General features: G+C 53.6%; 1 protein-coding gene across 1 annotated transcript in view; it reads right to left on the bottom strand.

Moving 5' to 3' along the window:
• The window catches only part of DNMBP (dynamin binding protein), a 28,530-nt gene extending 20,185 nt beyond the window's left edge, over positions 1-8,345 (bottom strand). Inside the window, exons 1-3 of the mRNA XM_074158966.1 lie at positions 8,201-8,345; positions 5,679-5,801; positions 3,202-5,139 (exon numbers count right to left, since the gene is read on the bottom strand). Coding sequence (XP_074015067.1) covers positions 3,202-5,139; positions 5,679-5,801; positions 8,201-8,345 — 2,206 coding nt within the window. The remainder of the gene's footprint in view (positions 1-3,201; positions 5,140-5,678; positions 5,802-8,200) is intronic.
• Between the last annotated feature and the right edge of the window lie 4,566 nt (positions 8,346-12,911).

Below are 12,911 nucleotides of genomic sequence, written 5' to 3'. Positions count from 1 at the left end.
CCTGCCTCGGATCCTCCACGCCGTGTTTCGTCCCAGGGTAAGTGCACATAGTCCTGCCGGAGTGCGGCAGGGGTGCCGACGACCTGCTCCCCGAGCCCAAGCCCGGGCTGACGCCGTTCCTCTGCTCCGCTCCGCTCCAGCGCTCCCGTCCCGAGTGAAACCCAGGCGTTGCTTCCTGAAACCAGCCGGTGAGGGTACGAAGAGGCGCGGGCCCAATGGCTGCCAGCCCCGGCCTCCTCCACCTGCTGCCCAGAGTAATCAGTAACCAGCCCCGAGGAGGCAGGCTGGGGCTGGGCCGCCTCTCACTGCCCAAACCAGCTCCGCCGCTTTGCCAAAGCCTCTCCGCAGGCCAGGCGGCTCAGGGGCAGGGAAAAGGAGGGCACTGGAGCATGTGGAGGCCCTGCCCCAAGACCAGCGTCCGCAGGGAAGGGAAACAAAATGTGTGTGAGACCGTGGGAAGCCACAGACCAGCGATGGGATACCAGATCTCTGCCTTCAAACTCCCGCCGGCACGGAGGCTAAACGCTGTGGTCTAGCTGAGCTCCACACCCCGCTGGGGGAAACTGAGGCCTTCAGGCTGCCCCTGGCTTAAAGCTGATGCTGAGCCCATCCTTTTCCCAGCCCTCACCCATGGGTCCTGGGATGAGCAGGAGCTGAGCAGCTCCCTGTGCAGTCACGCACCCCTCAGCAGTGCCTACGCGGTGCCACGCAGCCACAGCTCCAGGGCCAACGGCTGGTCTCCCCACCAACTGGAACAGGCTTAAAGGAACTATCTGGGTTAAGGACCCCAGTGCTAACACACAATAGAAGCTTCCAGGAGGCCACAGAAACGCGCACTCCAGTAACGCCTCTCCCTGCAGGGCGCAACTTATTCCCAGTTTTCCATGGCAAACGCAGGAGCTCCTATAAGAAACCAAGAGATGACGACAACATGCCCTAGACAGAAACCAAGAGAGTCCATGGATGTTATCCACGTCTCAGGTTCTTGCAACATTGTGAGGTATGCACAGCCAAAGCTCCCAGCTGGTAGAAGACAAAAATAAAATCAACGGAGCCTCCTACTCCAACTGCAGGAGGGCAAGCGCTAATCCTGCCCAAGCCTGGCGATCAGCGAAACCCTCAGTGTGCACACAGGATGCATCAAAGAAACAAACTGCAGATTTTAAACACGTATTTTAGAAAACCACATACTTTCTGCTCCCCACAGTACACACCAAGGGGCTGGGCTCCCCCAAGACTACACCAGCCCTACTCTGGTTGCTGGTCAATGCTTAGTGAAAGCTTTCCTCCCTCCTGCATGCTCCACGTTCCCCCACCAGTGGCAAGGCAGAGCCCGTGCCTGAGGCATGGTGCAAACACATTTTGCTGAGCCAAGGCAACACCGCATTACTGACCTGGCCCGCTGCACTGAAGCTGGGCTAGCAAGCCTGAGACACGCTCTCTGGAGGCACTCAAATGTTAAAAGAGGGACGCAATAGAGCTTGGATAGGGCATATCTTTATCACAGGACCAGAGTGACTACTTATAAACTCTCAGGTTTCTTCAAGTAGTAAAAAATTCCCTAGGACTACTAAGGGGACAACTTGACAGGTAGGATGTCTCAGGATAGTGTGTTAGATCCTGCCTAAAACTTCCAGTTCCAGCAATCAACAGGGCACAGGTTCTGCAGGACCGGTCCTCTGTCAGGAAGCACTGGGACAGCAGGAGACATTTCCCAGCAAGATCATAGAATCATAGAATTGTCTGGGTTGGAAGGGACCTTTAAGATCATCTAGTCCAACCATCAACCTAACTCTGATAAAAACCATCACTAAACCATGTCTCTAAGCACTATGTCAACCCATCTTTTCAATCCCTCCAGGGATGGTGCCTCAACCCATTCTCCCATAAGAAAAAGATCTATCCCATAAGAAAATTTCCCTTGATCCAGCCTAAATTTTCCTCTTCCGACCTTCACGCTATTTAATCTAGCCGTAAATCCTCCAAGCTTCCTTTCAAGCATCCTTCTTGCACACCTCTGGTGTGGAGGCTGTTTGTCACCCGGTTTCCCTGGTGCACCCACATCAGCCTTCATTCCTACATGCTCTGCATCAGCCATGATCCTGCAGCAAAGCGCCTGGGCTCCCCAGTGCTGATTAAGCAGTGGGAGGACGGAGGCAATGAAGTCAGAGTGAGTAATCCCCAGGCAGGAGCTGGCATTTCACTCCACCTCCCGCGTGCAGTGCCCACGTTTCCTGCACATCGTGGGTTTGGATAACAGAACTCCAGTGTCAGAGCTCCCGGGAGAAGCTGGGGAAGGGACTGTGGGAGATGTACGTGGTCCCATCTTTCCACTCTGTCTACTGTAATACCAAGTATAACGTAATTAACAGCCCTGATCTTTATATGGCATCTTTGGGTTTTGGAGCCCAAATGTGCTGATATAAACATGACAAATTTCTCCTCCCTGAGTAAATTTTCGGGGTTGCGAGGACAAAAGTAATCTTTTTGGCTACTGACACACTGCAATTTAAAGCTCTTTGTTCCTGTTACCGACAGTACAGCGTCATTTTCCTCTCTTGAAATTCTAGACTCCACAGATGGCAGGAGCACAGGGGCAGACTTTACTTTTTGCCCACTAGCCCTCCCCACTCTCAGGCCAGGCTCAGCAACCCGCTGTGCATCCCCTCTGATTTGAGTGGCGAGTCCCCAAAGATCTGTATCGCCACCAGAGCAGAAACCGCAGGAAACCCAGCGCCGCACCAGGCTGAGGGCAGTCATGCCACAGCCACCAACTCACAGCCCAACTGCAGGACTACCAGCAAAGCCACTCTGAAGCTGCTGCTCACTTCCCTAGAGGGGGATGAGGCAGGGAGGTTGAACCTGCACCAGTTGTGTTTTTGCTTGACAGCAAGGACATGCTGGGAATGGATCAGACGAGGGCCCTGGATATACCCTGAGGTTGGAAGAGGAGGTGGAAGACTTGGAAGGAAGAGGGGGTGGAGAAGGCCAGGGCTGAGGGATGCCCAGAGAATGATACTGTGGTTCTTCGAGGCAAAATCATAACGATTTGTACTGCAACAACGCTTACAAAATGACCAAAATCAGAAATTAAAGAAGGAAATAAAAGACTCCATGGTTGCTGGCTCCAACTGTGCCTGTACGCAGCAGGAGCCAGCTGTCCTCCCAAAGCACCAACATCCCACGCCTCTGTAGACTCACCTCTCAGCTCCTGCAGCTCCATGCTGAGGCTCTCAATGTTGGAGTCACAGAAGTCAAGGTTTTCCAGGGTCTCCGCTCTCATCAGCTCATCTTGCTGCTCCTCCAGCATCAGGCTTAGCTCAGCACGGGTCTTGCCATAAGCCTCCAGGTCTCGCTCCACCTCTCCGATCCTTGTCAGCAGAATGGAGCAGGGGGAAGCTGATCCTGCCCGTGTCAAGTCCTCACGTCCCTCCTCCACCCGCTGCTCCTGGGTGCTGGGCTGAAGTTGTGCAGGGGCCACGTTTTTCCGCTGGTTGCTTGATGGAGGCCGGGGTGCAGGCCGGGAGGGCTTGACTGAGAAGGACAGAGACCTGCCTTTGGGCACCTGGCCACCCAGCATGTGCACAGGGGTTGTCGCAAGGCTGCTGGGCCGAGGAGGGGGTGGCCTCAGGGCCTTCCTCCTCTCTGGCTGCCTGGCGTGGGGGGCACACTCAGGAGACCCACGGACAATGTCCCTCTCAGAGCTGTAGTCCAAGATAGAGAAGTGGCGGGAGACCTTGTCCTGCTCAGCACCGGTACTTGACAGACTCTTCTCAAACTGGGCCAGCTGCTCTGTCAGTTTGGAGTCAAGGTCTGTGCAGCCGTCCCCCTGTGCTGAAAGCAGGCAACATTCCCCCCAGCTCCCAGCCCATGTGTCCTGGGCACTTCCCAAGCTGGAGGAACAGGGTTTGGACTTCTCCTGCTGACCCTCCACCCAATCGTCCAGGTCTTGGACACCGCTTTGGCTCTCCTGGGGCTCGGATGCTGCCCAGCTGTTAGCAGAAGAAATTGCTTGGCTCCTGCAAGGATCTGAGGGGGAGCAGGGAGCCTGCGGGGGCACAGTGGTGCTGTCTCCATCACGCTCGGGCAGGGTGTGAGTTTCTGAGTTTCCTGGGGAGGCTGAAACGCTTCCCCCAGGCTCCAACTCACCTGCTTGGCCAGGCCTGTTGCTCTGTTGGGGAAGCAGCTGAGCCGCAGGGAGAAGGCCATTGACCGTCTTTGTGCGGTCAAAGGGGAAGGAGTCTGCTGTGCCTTTGGGATGTGGCCCTTGGTGTCCTGTGCCAGGAAAGGCCTGATGCTGTTTCGAATCTGTGCCAAGATGACCCTCTGTTCTTCCCACTGTGTGAGACAAAATGGTGTCAGGCTCAGGGTGTGCAGCCAAGTCATCCTTCTTTTCCCTGCCATCCTTCCCTGGCAAAGGAAGAGCTTCAGAGCGGGTGCTTTCCAGGTCTTGATGGACAGTGACTCCATAGCTGCCTCCATCTTGGGGATCCCCAGCACCCGTCTTTTCCCTGCAAGGCTCAGAGGCTTCCAGCCTCACAAATCTGTGCGGAAAGATGCCACGTTTCCCCCTAAGCTCCCCTTCCAGCCAGCCATCCTCCAGAACGCCTATGATCCGAATCTTATCACCCACATCAAAATCCAGTTCCTTGGACTCCAGGGCTTGAAACTGATAGAGGGCCACACCATAGGTGCTCCCTGGCTCTTCCTCCTCCTCCTTTGGGGGCATCTCCACTGTCCCATTGGTGTCACAAGTCCCTGTGGGCTCTGAATCCACCGAGGTTCCTGGTGCTCGCAGAGGAGTAAGCAGTTCCACAAAGCCCTCTGGGAAGATGCCCCTGTGGCCCCTGAGCTCGCCTTCGAACCAGCCAGGCTCTGGGACACCAACAATATTGATCACATCCCCTTCCCTGAAGTCCAGTTCCTCCTCCAGCTGAGCAGACAGGTCCATCAGGGCCCGGGCTTGGCCCAGTGAGTAGGCAGGCACCTCCAGGAGAGCACCCTGGGACAGCTGACGGCTCCGAACTGAAAGGCACAGCTCCCGTACACATGATGAGGGGAAAAAACCCTTGGAACCCCAGCTGCTTCGGCCCTGGAGCCAGCTGGAGGCGAGAGACCCCCCCAGGATCACCAGGTCTCCTGCAGGGAATGAGACACACCAGTTCAAAACTGCCCTCATGACTGCTTCCCACTTCTTATTCCTGCCTCCCCGTGTCCTTCCTGGCTGTGGGAAAGGTCTGACACTCTGCCCAGAGCACAGTGCCTGCTGGCAAAGCACAGGAGCACAGAATGGAGGGAAGGCACGAAGTGTAGGCAGCCTCTTCTGTGCACATATCTAAAATACACAGTTCTGGCTGCTACGCCACGAACGTGCACCAAAGCTTTGATTTCTCTCCTAAATGCAAGTTTTAAGATTTGAGGATTGGAGGGCTGTTAAAAGGCAGCTGTAAGCTTACTATGATCACATGACTCCAATATTTGGAGTTTCAAGAGTAATGATAGATTATGAGAAACTGGTATCAGAGTGGCAGAAGGCCAAAGGCTCATGGTGGATTTGACATGACGCAAGTCATGAGGAATTTCCCTGTCTCTCCTGCAGGATGCTGTGGAAGGACATGCTTCTGGAAGGACAGGTGAGGGCTATGAGATGCAAAGCAAAGGAAGGGAATGGAGATTACCTCTCTGCAGTGACAAGCTCCCTGGCTCTTGAGATGTGAAGTCACTGGTACAAACAAACAGTTTTTCTCCCTGCTTCAAAGGGGGAATATCCACAGGTTCCACAAAGCTGCTAGGAAACTGCCCTAAAATAAGAAGCAGTTGTCAGCAATGAATTTTTCCTGTAGCCCACCACCACTCCCTCCAACCTTCTTCCAGATTTTGGGATCTATTAAGCTCTTGCTAAAGGAAAATAACCAGCTAGCCAGGGTGCTGCAATAGCATTGTGGAAGAGGAACAAGTTTGGGAGTCAGGAATTCCTGAGGTTTTAAATGCTTAAGAGCGAACAGAGAACAAAAAGCTTTGTGCTTTGTGCCCTCGGCTCACTCCAGACACCCAACAGGCTGTGTTCATTACTGGGACTGTGCCATCAGCATGGAGTTTCTGGCAACTAAGTTTTCTCCGCTTTCATTGCTTGCTTCCCAAGTCAGAGGCATGATGAGGACTGAGAGATCCAGTAGTGCTGGACCACTAGACCAGTGCCTCGTGACTGGGCACATCCACCTGGTGCTCCTCACTCTGTAAGGCTTGGCCCCTGCACAGCCTCAGCGCAGAGGTCAGGCAACCGCACTTCAGATGGCCATGTCTGATTCACAGGCTCTGTCACAGCTTCAGCGCTGCTAAGGCTCTGGGGACCTTCCCCACTCTGTCACCTCTGTGCACCTATTCCACCGTGGCACCCACTGCTGGATGCCCATCTGTTGAACAGACGCGGCAGTGCAAACTTGTTGGCCATCACAAGATACCACTCAGCTACTAATTTCAGTCCTGGGAGCACAGGTCGTGGTAAAGGCCACTAAAAATGTCATCCCTCTCTTTTATAATTTGTGGCAAGGACATATGATGGAGTACGGGCTAATAGTTCTTCCAGTATTTACTCTTGATGACCCAATATGGCATCCGTGTTCTCCGATAAAACCTGGAGACACCGTATCCTAGACACGTAGAACTCTGCACTGGGTTTAGGCAGTTTGGCATCTGCTGTTATTAACCTGAGGTGCAACCAGCAGCCCACAGGCTGCCAGCCTCAGCGGCTTCCTTCACAGTTTTAACCAAGTCTACCTCTTTTTCCATGTGTTAGTTTCCTGCTCTGTACATGGAAACAGCCTAATGCTGATAGAAAGGAAGTAAGTCATGGAGCTACATTAACTATTCCATTATTCCATACATTAACAATTAACACAAAGTACTGAGTATTATTATTATTATTGGTAGGCTGCAGCACCTCCACAGCTTCTATTCAAAAGCTATTCTATTTTCAATTCCTTACAGCTTTAGCTTAGAAAACTGGGCTGAAAATTACAACAGCTGTTCCAAGGGAAAGCAGGAACACAAGTGGGTTTTGTGTTAAAGGTCATTAAAAACCATTTGGTTTGACTTCAGCCTGTTTCTTTATCTTTGAGGTGTGACACACATCTGTTTATTATTCCTTAATAGCTTCATCTTGTTGAGAACAAGTGCACCAGTTATGCTGGGAGAAAAAACTGTGGTGAAGTAGATACTGGTGATTTCTGCAAAAGTAACTTGTTCCCAGTGACTTCAGAAGCAGGATCAGGCATGCGTTCACTCAATGCCATTTATCAGCCACACGGAGCACAGGACAGAAGTCCTCCTCTCCACCTTTGCTCCTGTCCATCTTTGTTTTAGCCAGGAGACAGCTTGGGGCTGCTAGCAGAGCCCAGACTGCTGCTGCAATAGCAGCCCCATCTCCATGGCCAGGGATGAAATTCCAGTCCCACTCTCATGCTGAAGATAGAGTCAGGATCAGGTTTTGAAGCGGCCTGGTCTTCATCTCCCTGAGAGCTCAAAAACCCTCTCAACATCAGTATTAAGATGAGAAAGAGCTGCTTAAATAGGGACTATGAGACTCTAAGTGCTTCACCAAGAGCATTTTGCTGCTTCAGAAGTTTCTCACACCCCTCCAGAAGCTTGAGAGACTTGCACGCTACTTCAGGCATCCAGATATTGATGGCAGCTTATGCAAGAAAATGCTTTAAAGTGGAAAGGAGGAAGCGGGGCTGAGTCAGAGGGCTTGGAGGGACACACAGACTGTTGCTGCATCTCCCACCGACTTGACCTGACGAGGTCACTTGGATGTGGATGCATTTCCACCCTCATTGCATCTGTTTCCTCTCTCCCCTTCCACTGCCACAGCGGGTCAGCGCATAAACTAGCCAGGAAATGGGCTGTCTCATCACAGAGGACAGAGCAACTAGTTTTGTGAAGCTCTCATCTCCTTGAGAACTGACAGTCCACTAATCTCTCTCAAAAAACAACAAATGAGCTGTCTGAGTAGTTGACACAAAGCTGGCAGGAGACCAGCGGTGGGCAACCTGCACCTCAGTCCCAAGCAGAAGTTCCACGAAAGATACAGTAAATCAATTCTGGTCTGGTACAGCGCTGGCCAAGGGGAGATACGCTCATATAGAGTGGACATTTAGCTGTCACATGTATGGATCCAGGTACAGGCATTTCCAGCTCTTACCTGTGACACCTTCCTTTTTGCCAAGGAGCCAGAACTCATCCACCACGGCCAACACCTCGATGACATCTCCCACAAAGAGGGGCAGCTCTTCAGAGACGCTGGGGCAGAAATCAAAGACTGCTCGTACCAGGGAGCCAGCCTCCATTGCGCGGGGCTGAGGGCGGACCAGTACCTAAGACTAAGACACAGTGGGAAGTTTATTAGCAGCCAGAAACACCTGAAATTATCACATAAACACTCAGAAAGTAAAACCCTTCCTGAGCACAAGAGGCATGAACAGTGCAAGTGGGTCCTGTCCTGAGCTCCCTGAAATGCCTCACCACATGAAGCACGCTGCAGGAGCCAAGGGTACCCAGCAATGCAGCCCCCATGGTCTAACCTGCCTTGGCCGGACCTTCTGGCTGTCTCTGTGGGGACACGCGTTTGTGCTGCAACAGGGGGAGAAGCAGCAAGAAAATTGGAAGTGAATTCCCGTCAGGAAGGAAGCAAGAGGAGGGGAGGAAGCTCAGCACTTCCCTGACATGCAGGGCAGGGCCATGAGCCTGCCAGGGCCGGGCAGGCAGATAGCACCACTCACTTGCATGGTCCCACCACACACGTGCTGGTGGGATGGGGACAGACATTCCCCTCCCCACACCACCACTCAGGGCCACAGGAACCGAGTGCTGGAACAGTGTCACACTTCTGCCCAGCGAGAGAAGAGGCACAAAGCCTGCCCAGGCGACCTCACCCACCATCCCCTTCCCCACACCGGCAAGGGGAGCTTCTCCTGCCTCTGCCTAGGCTGACCCAGCCTGGGCATCCTCAGACCTGGCTGGAAATGCCCCTTCTGCCTTTTAGGTACCAGGCTCAGCCATCCCCTGGGAGGCCTCACGATGGCTCCTGGCAGGACTCAGGCTGAGATGAGGGCGCAGACCCCATCCAAAGCTCTGAGAGCCAAGGCTGAAATCTGCCCTGGCAGGGCACCTGAAGGCAAGTGAAGATGTCCTCATCAAGGGCTACATCCTGGATTCTTCCTCCTCTGGAAGTGACTCCTGAGCTGGGATACTTTTCTGTATCGTCTGCTTTGTACCAAGCAGCCTCACCATCAAGGCTCTTGGCAGCACCAAAGCAGCGGCAGTCCTGCAGCTTCAGCTGCTCCTTCCCCTCATCCCAGACCCCTCAGAAGAGGAACTGAAAGGTGCACCCATCCAAAGCAGCCAGGGACCCTAAGATTATTCCTCAATACCTGCACCTCAAACCAGTGAGCGCTTCGCTTCGTCTTCCTGTCCCACTGCAACTACAGGCAGAGCATGGCACCGCCGACACCTCTCTGGGGTGCTTTCAGAGCCCTGCCCTCTGCGACGCCGGGACATCACCATCCTCCCCACCAGCCCCCCAGACAAAGGTCGCTTTCCTTCCACATCACAGAGTTCCTGCTCCGTCCGGTCGGACAAAACTTTCCTGCAATGGGACCCAACCTCCTCCCCTCCCAAAGCGCCTCTACGTGCACGGTGCAGAGTCACTCCCCAAGCTCTGCCCATGCTGTACTCAGCATGGCTCACAGCAGAAAGAGCACGGTGACAACGCACGCCACCACCCACAGCAAACACACAGGGTCCCCGGGGCCCCCATTTCTCCATATAGCCGCACACAGCCCACCTGAGCCCCGGAGAGTCAGGAAGAGGGGACGCTAACACAGGGAGGAGAAAAACCTCCCCGCTGACGAGGTGCAGCCAGATTCCAGCGAGAGTGCCAGCAGGGGATCCAGCCAGGGAAAGGCTTTCTGCTGACGGGACCGCTCTGTTTATCCAGCCCGACTCACCTCCTGGGAACAAAGAGGGTTTGTACTCGGCGGGAACAGCTTCCTCAGCACGTCCCTCCCCACCCCCAGTTGTGCTCCTGCTGCAGCCAGCACCCTGCGTCACGGCTCCTGGCCACCCTCACCTCTGCCGCCCCGTCCATCACTCCTGTTGCTCTGCACTGCCTTCCCCGTAGCACTTGGGCTCCTTAGGGCACAGGCTGTCCCTTTGTCACCAGTGTTGTGCTGGCTGTACAAACAAAGAGCCCAATATCCAGCAGCCGACAGCACTTTGCCACCAAAAAGAGATGAATGGACTGGAGTGAATCAGGAGCACAAAGAGCTGCAGTTCAGGGTAGCAGGAACCTACTGAGGCAGAAGGAGTAACAGTATTAAAAACATGACCATGTGGAGCAGGGAAAAAGATGGAAGAGCCATCAATTAGCTTGAAAATACTCAAGACAAGTAAGGAGCCTTGCAGTGTTTGAGGTGGGGTGGCTGGGACATGCTGCTGTGTGCTCTGATGGGAAGAGGAGAGCAGCAGCAGCAGGCACAGCAGCAGCAGCAGCCCCTTGCAGGGACCTGCCCTCTCCCTCATGGACCGGCTGCTGACTCAGCTCAGGGTCCTGGGAATCCTTCCCACACTCTGAATATGCAAACTTCACAGCCGCACTGGACTAAGGGGGAAAAAAATATTGCAGGTCTAATTGTTGCCTCGTGGTGGTCTCTCCAGGAGCACATGAGATTTTTTGCATTTCTTCCGTCAAAGGTGTAACGTAAGAGTGGGCTGAGGAGTGCCAGGATTACAGCATGTGTGCTGCAAACCCAAACCCTGGCTTTGCTGCAGTCACTGGGGCTGAGGATACGGCCGTCCCACTGCCCGGGGCTCACATCCTGCCCCTGAAATCAGCAGGGTGACTTCCTTCACTCACCTGCAGCTCTGGGGACTCATAAAAGTCTGGGGACTTCATTAAAACGCCCAAGATTTTCCAACGAGACAGAAGACTGAGAGGGGCAGGCAGGATTGCAATTGTTCTGCCATGTATATATTAATTGCAGTTATCATAAAACACGGGCACTAACATATTCATGTGAATAGCATTCCCTGAGAGCCAGCCCATGAGGTAAGAAAGCATGTTTCATGAAGTAACTTCTGAAACGGCCAAAAAAAGAATCCCAACAAGCTCCCCCGCTCCCTCAGCAGTACAAAGAAGAGCAGGATCACTCCCTGACTCCAGCTGAGTCTAGACAGAATGCCCCTGCATACGAAAGCAGCAAGTCGGTCTTGTGGGGTTTGCTTGCTCCGTAACATGAATTAAACACAAAATATGTTTTCCAGGACCTTGGCCTTGTCTTACTCCATGGAGCGCTGCCTGCCAACGTTTTCTCCAAACCCCCACCTAGAGAAGGAAGCCTCCCAGCATCTTCCAGACCGGAAACTTACTGAGTCTGACTCTTCAGGCTTAATGGCGGACCTAAGCTTCTCCCAGATCCACCCTAGATCTGGTGAAAACAAACATCCAGCAGCAGCTCGCGCAGAGGCTCCAGCAGGAAGAGCAGATGGCAGGGAGAACTGGGCTCCGCCTGCGATCCCCAGTGGGTCCCAGCTCCCAAGCACCAACCCTCTCACCTCAAGGATGGGTGATCCCTGCCCGCCAGGGGGAAAGAGGGAGGGCTTCTCCGCCACTGAGCAAACCCTGGGACTTCGTGCTGGCTGCAAATCTCAGGGCTGGCTGCATGAGGTCAGGGCTGCAAATGGCAGGGCTCCTGCCCCCGCCTCGCAGCAGACCTGCATCCAAAGAGAGCCTCACTGCCCAAGTATGAAGCTGCAGCGCAGCGGTGAACTCGCCCCGCTGAGAACAGGCTGTCTCTGCCTCGCTGCCTCATCCTGCACAAACGAGGTACCGTGTTCCTGGCGCCTGACTGCAGCCCGCCCATCGCCGAGCCCCGGGCCTGACACAACAGCATTGTGCAGCGAGGCAGAGCGCGGATTCCCGGGGCATTAATCACTCCCCCCAGCCTGCCTGCATGCATGCTCAGCGCACATTACCATCACCTCCATGGAAGGCTGCCTGTTCCATTTCGCCATTAGCTCTGGAGCGTGTCTGGTCCAGCGTGGGCTGATGAAAGGAGGGACCAGAATGAAATGACGGCTATTAACCCTGCTGCAATACTGGTTTGAGCCCTTCAGCGCAGGCTGGGTGAAGCCACAGCAGCCAAGAGAAGGCATTTACACACTGACTCTTAACAACTTCTTGTACCCCTCCTCTCTTTTTGCGGCTGAAATCTGGCAGGGTAAGAAGTCCCAAATAATGGACTCACCAGCACCACAAATAACTGTCAGGCACTTGCTCCAAGTGCCATCACTTCGGTGGAAGCAGATCTACTGAAGATAGTGATAGAAATGCCCTTTTTGCATTTTTTGATGGTAAGGGTGAGCAAACCAGTCCCTGATGAGTTTCTGTACCTTAGAAGCAGGAGTTCCGTCTTTCCTGCTTTTGCTGAAAGAAGCTGAAGCAAGGATTTCAAGCACTTAAGAGATCAGGCAGCAGCATGATTTGCCTGAAGAGGCAATCATTTTAGGCTGATTACAAAAAGTATTAACAGCCCCAGTAAACGCAGAGACCCAAAGGGTTTGCAGACAGCTAATCTGGTGGCATACCCAAAGCGCTCATCAGACCATGAGATAAAAAGCCGCAAATTTAGTGGCAAGAAAACCAAAATTCCCAGGCACTATCAGTGCTTGTTTCCCTCTGAATAATGCTTTCCAGCCTCTCACTCAAGCAGCAGCGCTGTTAGAACTGGCTACAGTCAGCATGACAGCGCTGTAACTGAAAAACTACCATTTCACCAAACAGACCAAAAAATGCGGTGTGGGCTCTCGCAGGCACACTGGGTGTGCACAGGAGGGACAAATGGATTCTAGTGGAG

The sequence above is a fragment of the Numenius arquata genome, chromosome 15 (assembly GCF_964106895.1).
Source record: "Numenius arquata chromosome 15, bNumArq3.hap1.1, whole genome shotgun sequence".
Classification (NCBI taxonomy): Eukaryota; Metazoa; Chordata; class Aves; order Charadriiformes; family Scolopacidae; genus Numenius; species Numenius arquata.
This window is presented reverse-complemented; position numbering and strand designations above follow the sequence as displayed.